Below are 13501 nucleotides of genomic sequence, written 5' to 3'. Positions count from 1 at the left end.
GGGAGGCCTTCATCTAACATGTGGATCAACGAAGAGCCATACACTATGAAACTACGAAATATTGTGGTTGTTGATGATGATGAATCTGAGTTTTTGTAATTAATAAAAGAACGTTCTGCTGCTCTACACAACAACCATGGGAACGATGACAAAGATGATGATGGTGAACCTTGTTGATGACGATGATGGTGAACTTTGTTGATGACGATGATGACAATGAACCTTGTTGATGATGATGATGGCGATGATGACGGTGAACCTTGTTGATGATGACGGTGAACCTTGTTGATGATGACGGTGAACCTTGCCGGAGCACCGCTCCGTCAGCATCAAAGCGACGGCATCATCGTTTCGCCCACCGCCGAATCATCTCCCGAATCATCGCCGCCCTACCTTGGGGTCGTGAATCCCCGTGAGCTCGTCGCGTGACCTCCCTCCCACCAACATCGCGGCCAGGTTGGCCGTGTAGATGCAGAAGCACAGGAGGCAGAACATTGCCCAGAGGCCCACGAGGAAGCGGCTGGACCAGCACCGCGGGGCCCCCCTCGCCACGTTGCGGCCAAACAGCACCGAGTAGCAGAGGCCTGAGGGCGGCCGCCAGCGAGAAGGAGCCCCGGGCCTTGGCCGGCGTCCCCGCCGCGGCCGCCGCCGAGCCCGAGATGCCGCCCGGCGCCTCGCTGTCGGCGCGCGGAGTCCTGCACTCGAAGAGCGTGAGGAAGAGCGCGATGGCGTGCAGCGCGACGAAGACGCCCACCCACACGGTCCAGTGGAGCGGCAGCGCGAAGGCCCCCAGCGGGTGGCGCCTCTCCTGCCGCCGCGCCACCGCGATGGAGAGGCTGCTGGAGAGGAACGGCGCCGTGAACTCGAGGGGCGGCGCGGCGCGCGGCCCCCCGGCGCCCAGCGGCGTCACCGCCAGGTCGGCCGCGCCGCTCGACAGCTCGCCCAGCGGCCACGTCCAGCGGGCCTTGCCCCGATCGTCCACCACCACCGCCTCCTCCTCGTCAACGTCGTCGCCGCCGCCTACGTACAGGTCGAGGTCGAACGAGCGCAGGTCGTGGGACAGCTTGTCCAGGAGGTCGACGGCGTAGCCCGAGCAGCAGCGGGCGCGGTAACGACCCTCGCCGCGGCCGGGGCGGCCGTCGCCCGCAGGCGTCGCGACGCTGCCGTTGCCCGAGCGGAGCTCGTGGAACGCGGCCTCCAGCGACTCGGCGGGGGTGGCCGCCACCGCCGCCGCCCCCTCGCCGGCGACGGCCTCGAGGCAGGGGCGTCCCGTCGCGCACCGCCCCTCGTCGGCGGCGTCGGCGGTGGAGACGAGCGGCGGGTGGGCGAGCGCGGCCACGCGCAGGCGGGGCCGGGCGGGGCCCCCCGGGCCCTTGCGAGCATGCTCCCTCGTGTCCGGCCACAGGCTCGGCTCGATGGTGATCTCGGAGGAGTCCCACGAGCCGACCTTGGTCCACGTGGGAATGCCCAACAGGTCGTGCTGGAGGTGCCAGATGTTGTGGCGCGCCGTCGCGGTGATCCTCGACGCGTTCTGCACTTCGATCCACCCCGAGATGCCCTCGAAGCTCGTGTTGGTGATGAACCTGTAACGGTGGAGGTCGCGGGGTGGAGGGTTGGGAGAGGGGATGGTGGTGAGGGGTTGGTCAAGAGCAGGGGTCCTCAAACTTTTTAAACAGGGGGCCAGTTCACTGTCCCTCAGACCGTTGGAGGGCCGGACTATAGTTAAAAAAAACTATGAACAAATTCATATGCACACTGCATATATCTTATTTTGAAGTGAAGAAACAAAACGAGAACAAATACAATATTTAAAATGAAGAACAAGTAAAGTTAAATCAACAAACTTGCCAGTATTTCAATGGGAACTATGGGCCTGCTTTTGGCTAATGAGATGGTCAATGTCCGGTTCCATATTTGTCACTGCTAGTCGTAACAAGTGATGCAAGTGTGCATCCGTTAGTCTAGATCTGGTTGGAGATTTCAAATGTTTCATTCTGGAAAAAGTCTGTTCACAGACATAAGTGCTGCCAAAGATAGTTGCCATTTTGAGTGCATGGTTCCTGAGATGAGGATATGTCTCAGAGGGGAGAGATGCATAGAAATTATGAAGGCTGCTTGACTTGAATGCATCTTTCAGAGAGTCACAATTCTGCAGTTCAGCCAGTTCCATTTGGTAAATTGTATCCACATTTTCAATGTCAATAGAAAATGGGTTACGGAAAAGCTGTATGTCCTGTTCATGGAGATGAAGCTCTTTAAATCTAAATTGGAACTCCTTTTTCAATTTTTCCAGTGAATCCACACATGTTTTGTTTGGGAATGCAACCAATGGTTTTTCCGCTAACAGATTTTGAGTTGTGGGCAGATAGCAGACGTTTTCCTTCTTCACTTGTTTGATGAGGAGGCCTAATTTTACTTCAAATGCTTTGACATGTGATTGCATATCACAGATTAGCTTCCCCTTTCCTTGAAGTTGCACATTGAAACTGTTGAGTAGCTCTGTTACATCTGTCAAAAAGGCAAGGTGCCATTTCCATTCTGCATCATTGAGTTCTGGTACTTCTTTGTTTTTTGAAAGCAGAAAAGCTGTAATCTATGGAAGTAAGTCATAGAAACGTTTCAAACCTCTCCCTCGACTCAGCCAACTGACTCCTGTGTGGTACAGAACATCTTCATAGTCAACATTTAGCTCAGACAGAAATTCCTAAAATTGTCTGTGGTTTAGTGCATGAGCTCTAATGAAGTTAACACAAGATACCACAATTTTCATAACAGAGTCCCACTTCAGTGATTTACTACACAGCGCTTGTTGGTGGATGAGGCAGTGTATGGCTATTGGATGAGAATGGTTATGCTTGTCCATCTCTTGGTTAATGCGAGCAATTACTCCTTTCTTAGATCCCACCATGCTAGGAGCACCATCAGTTGTCACACTGGCTAGTTTAGCCCAGTTCAGCTCCAAAACATTCACAGTTTGGCAAACCTTTTCATAGATATCCTCTCCTGTAGTTGTTCCTTTGATGCTTTGCAGTGCAGCAAGCTCTTCTGTGACTTCGAAATAGTCATTCGTCCCACGAATAAAAATTATAAGTTGTGCAGAATCACGAACATCATTGCTTTCGTCGAGTGCCAAGGAAAAATAGGAAAGTTTTTTTGTGGAGTTTTGCAAATGCTGATGCAAATTGTCTCCCATTTCTTCAATCCTCCGTGTAATTGTAGGTCCTGAAAGACTCACTGTACTAAATAAATCGACCTTCTCTGGACACATCTCTTTGGCAACAGAAAGAAGGCATTCTTTAACAAATTCTCCCTCCACGAATGGTCTGACAGTGCACGCTATTAGCTTGGCAACTTGAAAACTTGCTCGCAGTAATGAAATATTTAGCTGCTTCTGCTTCACAAAAGTATTTTGCTGAGTTGTTAATGTATTTTTCAGTTTTAATATTTTATCTTTTCTCCCTTCTCCGACCAAACAATCATATTTATCTTTATGTTGAGTTTCATAGTGTCGACGTAAATTGTATTCTTTGAACACAGACACTATATTCTGGCATATCAGACACACAGCTCTTTCCTTGTACTGCATGAAAAAGTAATCATAAGTCCACTGTTCTTTGAATATCCTACACTCCGAGTCAATTTTTCTCTTTCTTGACATCATTAGTTTCCTAAGGAGTCAAAATTGCTATTAGTAAAATACCAATATATATACAGCGCTACAAAAACAATATACCAGCAATAACTTTGCCCACACAGAGACATACAGACTGCACTGCCCATCAATGCAGTCTGATTGGGAGAACTCCGCTTTTACCCCAGGCTCACACAGGTGCGGGTGCCATTAAAAAGTTAATTGCACCTGCAGTTTTGTTCACAGATTCGCAGTGCGATCTGCGAACTCGCATAGGAATCTGATCGCATGGGGGAGAAGACCCATGCGATCCGATTCCACTGCAGGAAAAAATAAGGTACATGTCCCTTTTTTCTTCCGAATCTAATGCAAGTTCAGCCATACAAGCAAATGGCTGAACTCGCACTGCTCAGAAATCGCAACAGTATGAACCGGGGCTTACACAACATACAACATATAACCTCATACAACTGAATAGCAATCAGAATATAAATGCACTTACTGTCATTTAAATTGGGTTTCCTACTCCTCGGCTGTCTGTCACTGACCAGCACGGGAAAACAGCAGGCAGCCCCTCCAGAGATCAGAGATCACTCTGTTATTACCCCTCTATCATTTACTCAGCGGTTCGTGTGCTGGGGATCTACATCCCCAGCACACAGGAATATCACTGGGAGTGGAGCCGAGGGGCAAGTGAGGGAGCTGAGGGAGGGAGAGCCAGTCAAGCGCAGCCAGGGGAGGGCTGGCAGCCTTAGGCCTGGGGGGCAAGTCCAGTCAATTGGCCCATTGAACCATTCACCAGCGCAGCCCAATGAGTGCCCACCGCCGCAGCTCAATCAGTACCCACCGCCGCAGCTCAATCAGTGCTCGCCACCGCAGCCCAATCAGTGCTCGCCACCGCAGCCCAATTAGTGCTCACAAGCGCAGCCCAATTAGTGACCATCGGCCGGATAAATGTCCTCAGCGGGCCGCATGTGGCCCGCGGGCCGTAGTTTGAGGACCCCTGGTCAAGAGGGTCATCGTGTGGAGTGCTGTTGGCTGTTAACACCAAGCGGCGTTCATCTCGCTAATGAAATGGGTGGCAACAAATATTCGAATGTTCGTCGACGGAGTGTTTATTGTCGCTCCGTTCGATGATGACGATGATGAGTGGGTGGAAATTGCCGAGCGCGACGATCACTTGGGCCGCTGCCCACCACTGACCGTAGCGCGACTGACCGTTACGAGGCGATCCTGGCGAGTCTCAACGGAGACGAACGCCAATAGTGCACTGAGGAAGCTTAGATTAAACATTTGTTTTACCCGAGTTCACTTATAACAGCGGACCTCAGCATAACATCGGCAGAGAATTCCACTGCAACCAACAATAATCAAGAGCGGACTTCATCTCTGGCTCTTTTGTCGCCTCGAGTGAGACGATAACCGAAGGAAATCCGCAGACTAAGACCTTTAAAATTCCACCGGGGTCTCGTCGACCAACCGTGTTCATCACACCTCCAATTAGCACGGTTGTTCATATACGGTGCGAAAGAAGTTGAACAGACATACGTAAAAATATACTAATATGTGTTTTCCCCTTTTTTCTGGCAACAAAACTGATACCTTTTTGCAAGGAATCATGCTTACATTAACCACAATATTTGCAGTCAAATGCAAACAAAAAACAATACTCTGATAATTTATGCATTGTCTTTGAAACTGATTGGTCCACACCAGAAACAGCTTTCTTTGGAGCCTCGTCTCATATGGTGTTCGACCAGATGACGCCAAAATACACAAAAAACACACCTACTAACTTAACACTGAATGCCCACACAGCTCACTGTCACTTAAATACCACGTTTGTTGTGCTGTGAAAACCCGAGCTGTCAGACAGGTTATCCCTTCGGCTGTCACTGCATCGTGGGTCTTCAGTTTAACACTTAGTAGGCTTTCACGAGCAATATTATTCATAATAAAGGTTTTCATGGGTTAGATCGCGTTAATGTAAATGTGTCGTTAACCCATCACCAGCAAATCTGTAAGGTTTGTCACATAAATACAACACGCCAGTTGCTTCAGCACACCGGTGTGTTGGAGAGTCATTATGCTCGTTGTGGGTTTTACTCTCCAACACACCTGGCGTGCTGATCTAACCCCTAAAAGCTTCATTATGAATCGTTAGTCTTGGCCGTCGGCTGCCATCCCCTCTCGAGAGGTTTCTTTCGCAAGCTCACAATTGAGATCGTACTCGAATAATATTCTTAATTCTCGTGTATTAACCAGTGCCGGATTATCCTCGTAGCAAAAGTATCTACATATTCTACGGGCCCCGCACTTTCAAGGGCCCCGTGCTAAATGATTTCAAGCTATCAATTCCGCTTCAGTGATTCTGCACTTGCTATATTACTATAGTACTATACTGTCTTCAACTTTTATGATCGACTGGGTGTTTAAGATTATCGATTTGTCGTATTATCTGGCTGTATAGCAAATGAAAAAAAACGATGACTTGAATCAGTTTTTCAATATGTATGTGTGTTATTTATTTATTTAGGGCCCCATTAATACATATGCTACAGGCCCCGCACTAGCTTAATCCGGCACTGGTATTAACTCCACCTCTTCCAGCATTGACATTGGAAAGCATATTAATGGAGTGGTGGGGGGGTTGCAGGTGGTAACATTATTATAATGAGGTATAACACTTTGTTAATTAACTTCTGGATGAAGTCAAGGCAGTTGTTTGACCATACCTCACTGTGCAGGTTAGTGTGGATTGATACAAGCAGGGGCACAGGCCCAGTTGAAATAACAACCATGTTAGTCACTATGTAACACGATTTTTGTACTAAGTATTATTTTCTAATTGCTTATGCCTCAAAAGTATAGAAAATGGCTATTATTGCCGACAACATTTGCTTTTGTGACCAGGACTTTATGTGAAGGAATGACACAAATGCACACGTTTTCTCAGTGGAAATAGGTCCATTTCAAAATGTCACTGTCCTGGTCACAAAAGCAAAGGTTGTGGGGAATAATAGCCATGTTCTGTACTTTTGAGGCATAAGCAATACCAAAAATTACATTTACTACCCAGGAATAAAAAAAAAAATGTTTCACAGCGAGGTGTATGGGTTCTAGCGTTGTGTTCTCACCACTGCCGCCACTGCTCTACCCTATAACTGATCGGCTCTGTATCTTAAAGTGATGGCTGCATGCAGAGTGCTGTATTCATTATGTATGGAGAGCTGCTCGATTTTAAATAGGTGGCCAGATGATGTATTAAGTCATTTTACAAGATGGAGGCTTTTGTTAGGGAAGGCAGTGCCCCAGATGTAGAAATGCATGTATTCCCAGTCGCCCTGCGAATTCTGAAATTCCAAGGTGTCCTTTGCAATAACAACAATAACAATGACAACAATGCCGCGAAAAGGGCCTTTCCGTAAAAAAAAAACCTCTCAATCAACCTTCTCTCATTTGGTTGGAGGAATAACCGTCTCTGCTACACGTAGGCTTTCACGACCAATATCATCCATAATATAGGGTTTTTTGGGGGGTTAGATTGCGTAAATATATAGATGTGTCATTAAACCCGTCACCACCCTACACAGCCAGTTAGTAAGGTTTGTCACGTAAACAAAACATGCCAATTCGTTACTAGTACAGCACACCGGTGTGTTGGAGAGTAAACCCACAACATTTACAATCTGAGTTATCAAATTGTCTGAGACTAACCTTACTAATTGTCTGTGTCGGGTGGTGGCGGGTTTAACGATATATTGATATTTACGTGATCTAAGCTAGCAAAAACTATATTATGGTCTCTGCTACTGTCCCCACGGTCTATAATTCCTTTCTTCTGGCAGTCCACAATTGCTGAAACTCCTCCTGTGTTCAAATACATCATCAATACCTGCATTTTCTGCCTGATGATTGTGTGCCTCTCTCTCTCCCTTTAAAAGTTTCTTCATTTTATCTTCTGCTATGAACATAGTCTCCCCAAGCCCGTTAGCATTCTACCTTGCTGTCCCTGCATACGTAAAAATAAAATAAAATCCTCTTAAATCCCGCTTGTAAAGTATCTTGAGCTATAGCCTCATTTATATGCGTAAGAAAACCGCATTTTGCATTTGCCTTTCAATTGTATTCAAAATGTAAACAAAGCACTCTGCGAATCTAACTTTTTCTAACAGTGACGTGTTGGCGTAGACAACTCAATGCTCGGAGCGTTCCACAATTGCGGCACTTGGTAGTGCTTCACTGCGTGAATAAGGGGGCCACGGTGGCGAGATGTGAACTACCTTGCCTGGTATGCAGGAGGTCGTGGATTCGAAACCGACCCTGACACCTGTATATTCGGAGTTTGCGTCTCTCTCTCCACGTGGTCGCGTGGATTTTTCTCCAGGTCCTCCGGTGTTTCGCTCCACATTTGGAATCAATGCGCGTTTAGAGTGTTTGTTGCTGTTTGCACGTGATGATGAGCCACTTCGTTGAGAAATCCTCTGTGATATTCAGGTCGCTTCTGAAAAAGCGCTATACAGCTCAGTGGGCCTTACCTGGTAAAATAACAAATAGTTCAATCTTGACTCAAAGCTTTCGTTACTGCAAGAATTCCTAACGGTGACTTTACCGACATGATGACGACCGCTTGTGTTGCGATCAACACGTCGTAGATTTTTGTTATTTTCTTTGAACCTATCCACGTGACTTTACCGATAGACCCAAAGAATAACAAATAGTTAATAGTTTAAATAGTTTGTAAATCAATTACACTGGTCAACACACTTTTTCTGGCATAAGGTATTCCAACAGTTTAAAGGTAATTTTGGGGTGCTGATTCCAAATCTGGCATCAGTTTTTGTCTATCACATCAGGTTTTTGAGATATCAAATATTGCATTAAAAAAAAAAACTGCAGAAGAAAAATATTAAATAAATGTGGATATCTACATAAAATTATATTATAAACACACTATCCTAAAAATACAACACCATGTTTTAACACTAAAGCAGTCACTGACGCGCAACAACTTGCAATCATAAGTGACAGAGTTAACTTCGGGTAAAATCAATGAAAATGGGGTATGCCGATAGCATAACATGAGATGTGACAGAGCAAATCTGAGATCAGATTTGGAATCAGCACCCTTAAATTAGTCTAAAACAGCTGCAAAAGTCCAGGCCAGAATTTTCTTTTTTGTGTTGACCAGTGTTATCGACAGTCGGTTGATCTGTGGGTCGTGGTTTGTGATGGGAAAAAAGTGTGGACAGTATTCCCATCCTCTTCCATGATATTTTCACCATCGAGAGCCCGTCTCTCGTGGAGGCCCCTTCTGCCAGCAGTGGCTCGAGCGAGCGATTGCAGGGCTGCACCACCTTCACTTGTTTTACTTACGTGACCTAAAACGTCGACGGCTTTGTTCACATCGATCTTGCATTGTTTCATGCATTAGTTTCTGTGTAAAACGATTTGGACTGCCATGAATGTCCACGTGATGATAATGACGACGACGTCGATAAGAAGCCACGTCGTTGAGCTGTCATCCATGATAGCCAGGTCGCCTCTGCAAGAAGAAGCTACACGGCAGCGCAGTGGGGCCTTACCGAGTTAAAGAAAAGAGAAAGTTTCGTTCAAACGGTTTCAGCGCCACGCGTCCGTGGCTGTACGGCCCTGCGGTGCGCTCCCAGGTTGTTGCCGCGCGCTCTGCCTCCGGCACGACGTCAGCAGTGACAGCCGAGGTTTCGCTCCGCTCTGTGTGAACTCCCTCCAGGAGCCGAACGTTTTTTTTTGTCTGAAACCCCCCCCCCGCCACCCCCGCTCTGTTGTTTTGGGCTCATAGCGCCTGACAGCATGCTGGCGGTACGACCCAAAAAAACACATTGCAGGGCAATTTCAGCGTCTTAAATTTGACAAATATCCCTCCCCCCCCTCATCCTTCCGGCACCCCTGGAAATGTCTTTTGAAAAAGAAAATAATGTTTTGGAGGTTCAATGAAAATCATCCTGAAGTTTGAACGTTTCGTAAATGTCACGTGATAGTAGTTAGTTATTTAGTCTGGATTACATTTGCATTTTGACATATGATTCAAAAGACCTCTGCTTTGTATTAAAATGAGACCTGCAAAGCGTTTTTTCATGCAATGTCTTTCGATGAATGAACAAACTTATTGCTACAAGGAACCAATTTTCCTCCCGTCAAAGTTCCATTTATCAGCGCACGCAAAAAAACTTAAAGGTCACCACTCCATGGAAGCCACTGTAGCCTTCCATTGCAGGGGAGCATTTATTTCGGTCAACGTTGCCTAAAATATTACTCGGCAACTGCAAACGTCGCAGCTTTAACTCGTGGGAGTTTTTATTGTTGTTGTTGTTATTGTTGTTGTGTATTTAAATGTATGAAATGCTAACATTCAAATTTTCCTGTCGGCCATGACGGTTGCTTTGACCGTACCTCACCGCCCTGGTTAGTGCAGGCGGGTAAAGGTGAACGCGTGCAAGCTGTCGGCATCCGAGCGCAAGCGTGCTCACCGTTACGCCACTGCTCTATTTCACCAAGAATGCTGAAATATCGACTTTTCACTGATAATAATAATTTAAGCGTATGAAGCACCCTTAAACAATCGTTCTCAAGGTGCTTCCGAACCGTTACATAACGTTTCACTGGTAATTACATCCAGCTTCATCGGGCGATTTGCCAGATGAATCTGGATGTAATTACCAGCGAAACGTCGTACTCAAATTTTTAATGATGTTGATTCGCTCTTCGACACACCGGTGGGCTAAAGAAGTGAATGATTTTGTCCTTTGCAAACGTGACACATTTTTTACTGTTTGGCCGTGTCGGGTGGTGGAGGGTTACGACACATTTATAAATAACGTGATCTAACCCAAAAACCTTTATTATTCATAATATTGGTCGCGAAAGCCTACGTGTTAAACCGTTATGTAACGGTTCGGCAGCAAATGGCCCACTTTGGGCTGATGCGACAAAGTCTGGTGATCTCTTGAAAAGTGTCCCCTTTGTAATTAAAGGGACACCGTTTGGGGTTTAAGCCGAGAGAGGAGATAATTGAGTGTTTTTGCACTCATTGCCAAGAGTGGCATATTTCGCATTACAATCCTAATCATGCGCACCAAATGCCCGGTGCTCAATTATTAAGTCCAAATCTCATATATATAGCTGGCCTTGAGTGAGCGAGTGAGAGAGTCGCTAATGCAAATTATGGTCGAGGAGAGCGGGAATGCTGAAATTTGGCAAAAATATACTCTAGCTGAGTCTTTAGTTCTCATGGGAAATATCCAATTTCTTTTGGGGGGGGGGGGATTTTTATACCGGTTCTTTTTTGAGATTGTCAACACAGATCTATGAAAGTGTGCATCTGGAGGTTTCGAACGGTGTGTGTGTATCATCGTCACCAGCAACAGCAGCAGCAGGAGCTGCCCATGGTCGATCCACTGCTGGATGAAGGCCTATGTAAGCCTACAGCGGTGTGTCTACACACAATTGGGCTGAGAAGGCATCAGGCTACGTGAGCAAAGAGTTCCAGTGGCAGCTCGGAGCGCCGTAGTCAACATTCACTTCCTGAAGAAGCTCCGTGGCACGTGGAGTGAAACGTCGGACATCAGTGCGGAATGCGCGGTAAGACCTGGAAACGCACCGGGAGAGCCGTACGGCAGCATGACCTAGAAAACCAACTTAGTAGGACAATACTCATCATGGTCATCATCAGCCATGGCCAAGCCACTTGTGGATGAAGGCCTCCCCATGTCGCCTCTATCCCCCAAGTTCCTGTGGTGTAACATCAATGATTGTACAATCAACAAGGTCAAAGTGATTTATTTCTCAAATGAGCATCGAGGCAGTACTCGTCTGCTGTTTACAGCCCTGCGCCAGTGGTGGAAATTCCACATTCCTATGGCAGGGTTGGGGAGGGAGGGTTGCGTTTGGAGTGAAGGGTAGATCGAGTCTAGCCATAGACTAAACCACTCGAATGCATGTTAAACTTCGTTCGCACCATATGTAGCCCACCATGCTAATCGGAGGTGTGGTATACATGTATGTTGAACTTCTTTCGCACCGTACGTATCCAGCCATGCTAATCGGACCAGTACTCATTTCGTCGACCCTGGCGTTAAACCCCAGAGCAGGATTTGAACCCGGGCACTTCCGACCGCGAGCCTCTTCTCCCTCTACCGCTGAGCCACAGCCCGCAAATGACTTCACCCCTCTCACCTGAAGAGGTACTGTCCCGACGTCTCCGACGTCGTGTCCAGGTCGAAGCAGTTCGTGACCGTGGGCACGAGCGTGAGGTCCGGCCGCACCATGACGGCCGTCCGGATGGCGCGCGCCACCAGCTCGAACGAGTCCACCAGGTAGTTGGAGAGGTTCGGGTCGCGGGTCCGGCCGAACGCCAGCAGCCCGAGGGGGAACTCCTCCCTGCGGAGGCCCTCGATGTCCTGCGGGTCGCCCAGCACCCACTGGTAGGCGGGCGCGAGGAGGCGAGCGGTGGCGGCGGCGCGGAACACGGCCCCGGCTTCGGCGACCTCGCAGCCGAACATGACGATGGTGTCCGACGCGCCCCTCAGGGTGCGCAGCTGCTCCGCCAGGCCGTGGTGGCCCACGGCCGGGTTGACGTTGAGCACCGTCTGGATGTCGAAGGTGGAGTTGACGTAGATGTGGCTGAGGAACTGCTCGTAGACGTGCCAGTGGACGTCGCCGTTGCACACCACGAGACTCACGTCGCTCCAGCCGCGCATCTCCAGCAGCTCGACCAGCACGTCCATGAAGGTCCTCCGGTGGGTCCTGAAGCTCAGCAGCAGGCGGTTGGAATCCTGGCCCCCCCCCCCACACCGCGAGGTGAAACATGGCAATGCGTTCAGGGCGTGGTTTTTTTTTCGACCGTAAATAAAAGCAGTTTTTTGATGACTTTCATTGTTTTGGCTGCTGTTGTAAATGTCAATTCGTTGAGATAGAATTTTTGCGGCCAGGTCGCTTATGTAAAAGAGCTATTACATAGTTGAGTGGGCCTTACCTGGTGAAATTAAAAATAGTTTAGTTGAGCATAAGTTTTTATTCAGCTCGCGGTTGCTCAAATACAGGCTGGAAAGTGCCGAGCAGCCAGCGACAATCAGCGCTATTAAAGTTGTGGTACATAGGAGTGAATACTTTGTTCAATTGAGCAAGGTTGTGAAGGAGACTATGGCAGGGAAGTCTCAAGTGGAACAGTACGAGGGAATAACCAGATGTGAAATGTTGTGACCTGCGGTGCGGTGAGAGGGTGGGTAAGTAGATGAGCAATAAGTAATGCAACTGACCTCTGGTAAGTGAGTGATTGGAGTGAATCGATGAGTACAGGATTATCAATCAATAAATGACTCTGCATGCACGTACGATCGCAGAGCTGGAATTTAGCTGAGTGCAAAAGTCAATTTAACATGGTGGGGCAGTTTAGTTTGTTTGCGTGCAGTCATTGGTCACCGGGCTGCAGGATGAGAGCATCAGCTCGCTACAATTTGAGGGACCCAGTTTAGTCGCTGTGATACATTTCCACGTGACGATACGCCTCTTCCGTCGAGATATCATTTGTGGCCAGGTCGCCTCTGAAAAAGAGCTACGTAGCTCAGTGGGCCTTACCTGGTAAAAAAAAAATAGTTAAACACATTTTGAGGGTGTTCCAACCCCAAATTCAACCTTGCATAGCGGTCTGAGACATGATGAGATCGGGCAAATTCTGGGCTTATTTGGCCACGGTCACTTTTTGTGTGTGCTTGTGTTCGAAATGACAGTTGCAAGGCAAAGGCCCTCAGTGACGAGCAGCAGAAAGAGCTGGAGTTGAGGGTAATCCACCACCTGGATTAAATACTGAAAATCCTGCGTTGGTCATGGAGG

The 13501-nt window shown here is 47.8% G+C and overlaps 1 protein-coding gene across 1 annotated transcript in view; it reads right to left on the bottom strand.

Moving 5' to 3' along the window:
* The window catches only part of LOC133349242 (glutamate receptor ionotropic, NMDA 3A-like), a 90831-nt gene that overhangs the window by 55634 nt on the left and 21696 nt on the right, over positions 1–13501 (bottom strand). The window contains exons 2-4 of the mRNA XM_061562572.1: positions 11846–12444; positions 690–1583; positions 394–619 (exon numbers count right to left, since the gene is read on the bottom strand). Of these exons, the coding sequence (XP_061418556.1) occupies positions 394–619; positions 690–1583; positions 11846–12444 (1719 nt within the window). The remainder of the gene's footprint in view (positions 1–393; positions 620–689; positions 1584–11845; positions 12445–13501) is intronic.

The sequence above is a fragment of the Lethenteron reissneri genome, chromosome 4 (genome assembly GCF_015708825.2).
Source record: "Lethenteron reissneri isolate LAM-NWPU_2019-01 chromosome 4, ASM1570882v1, whole genome shotgun sequence".
In the NCBI taxonomy this organism is placed as follows: Eukaryota; Metazoa; Chordata; class Hyperoartia; order Petromyzontiformes; family Petromyzontidae; genus Lethenteron; species Lethenteron reissneri.
This window is presented reverse-complemented; position numbering and strand designations above follow the sequence as displayed.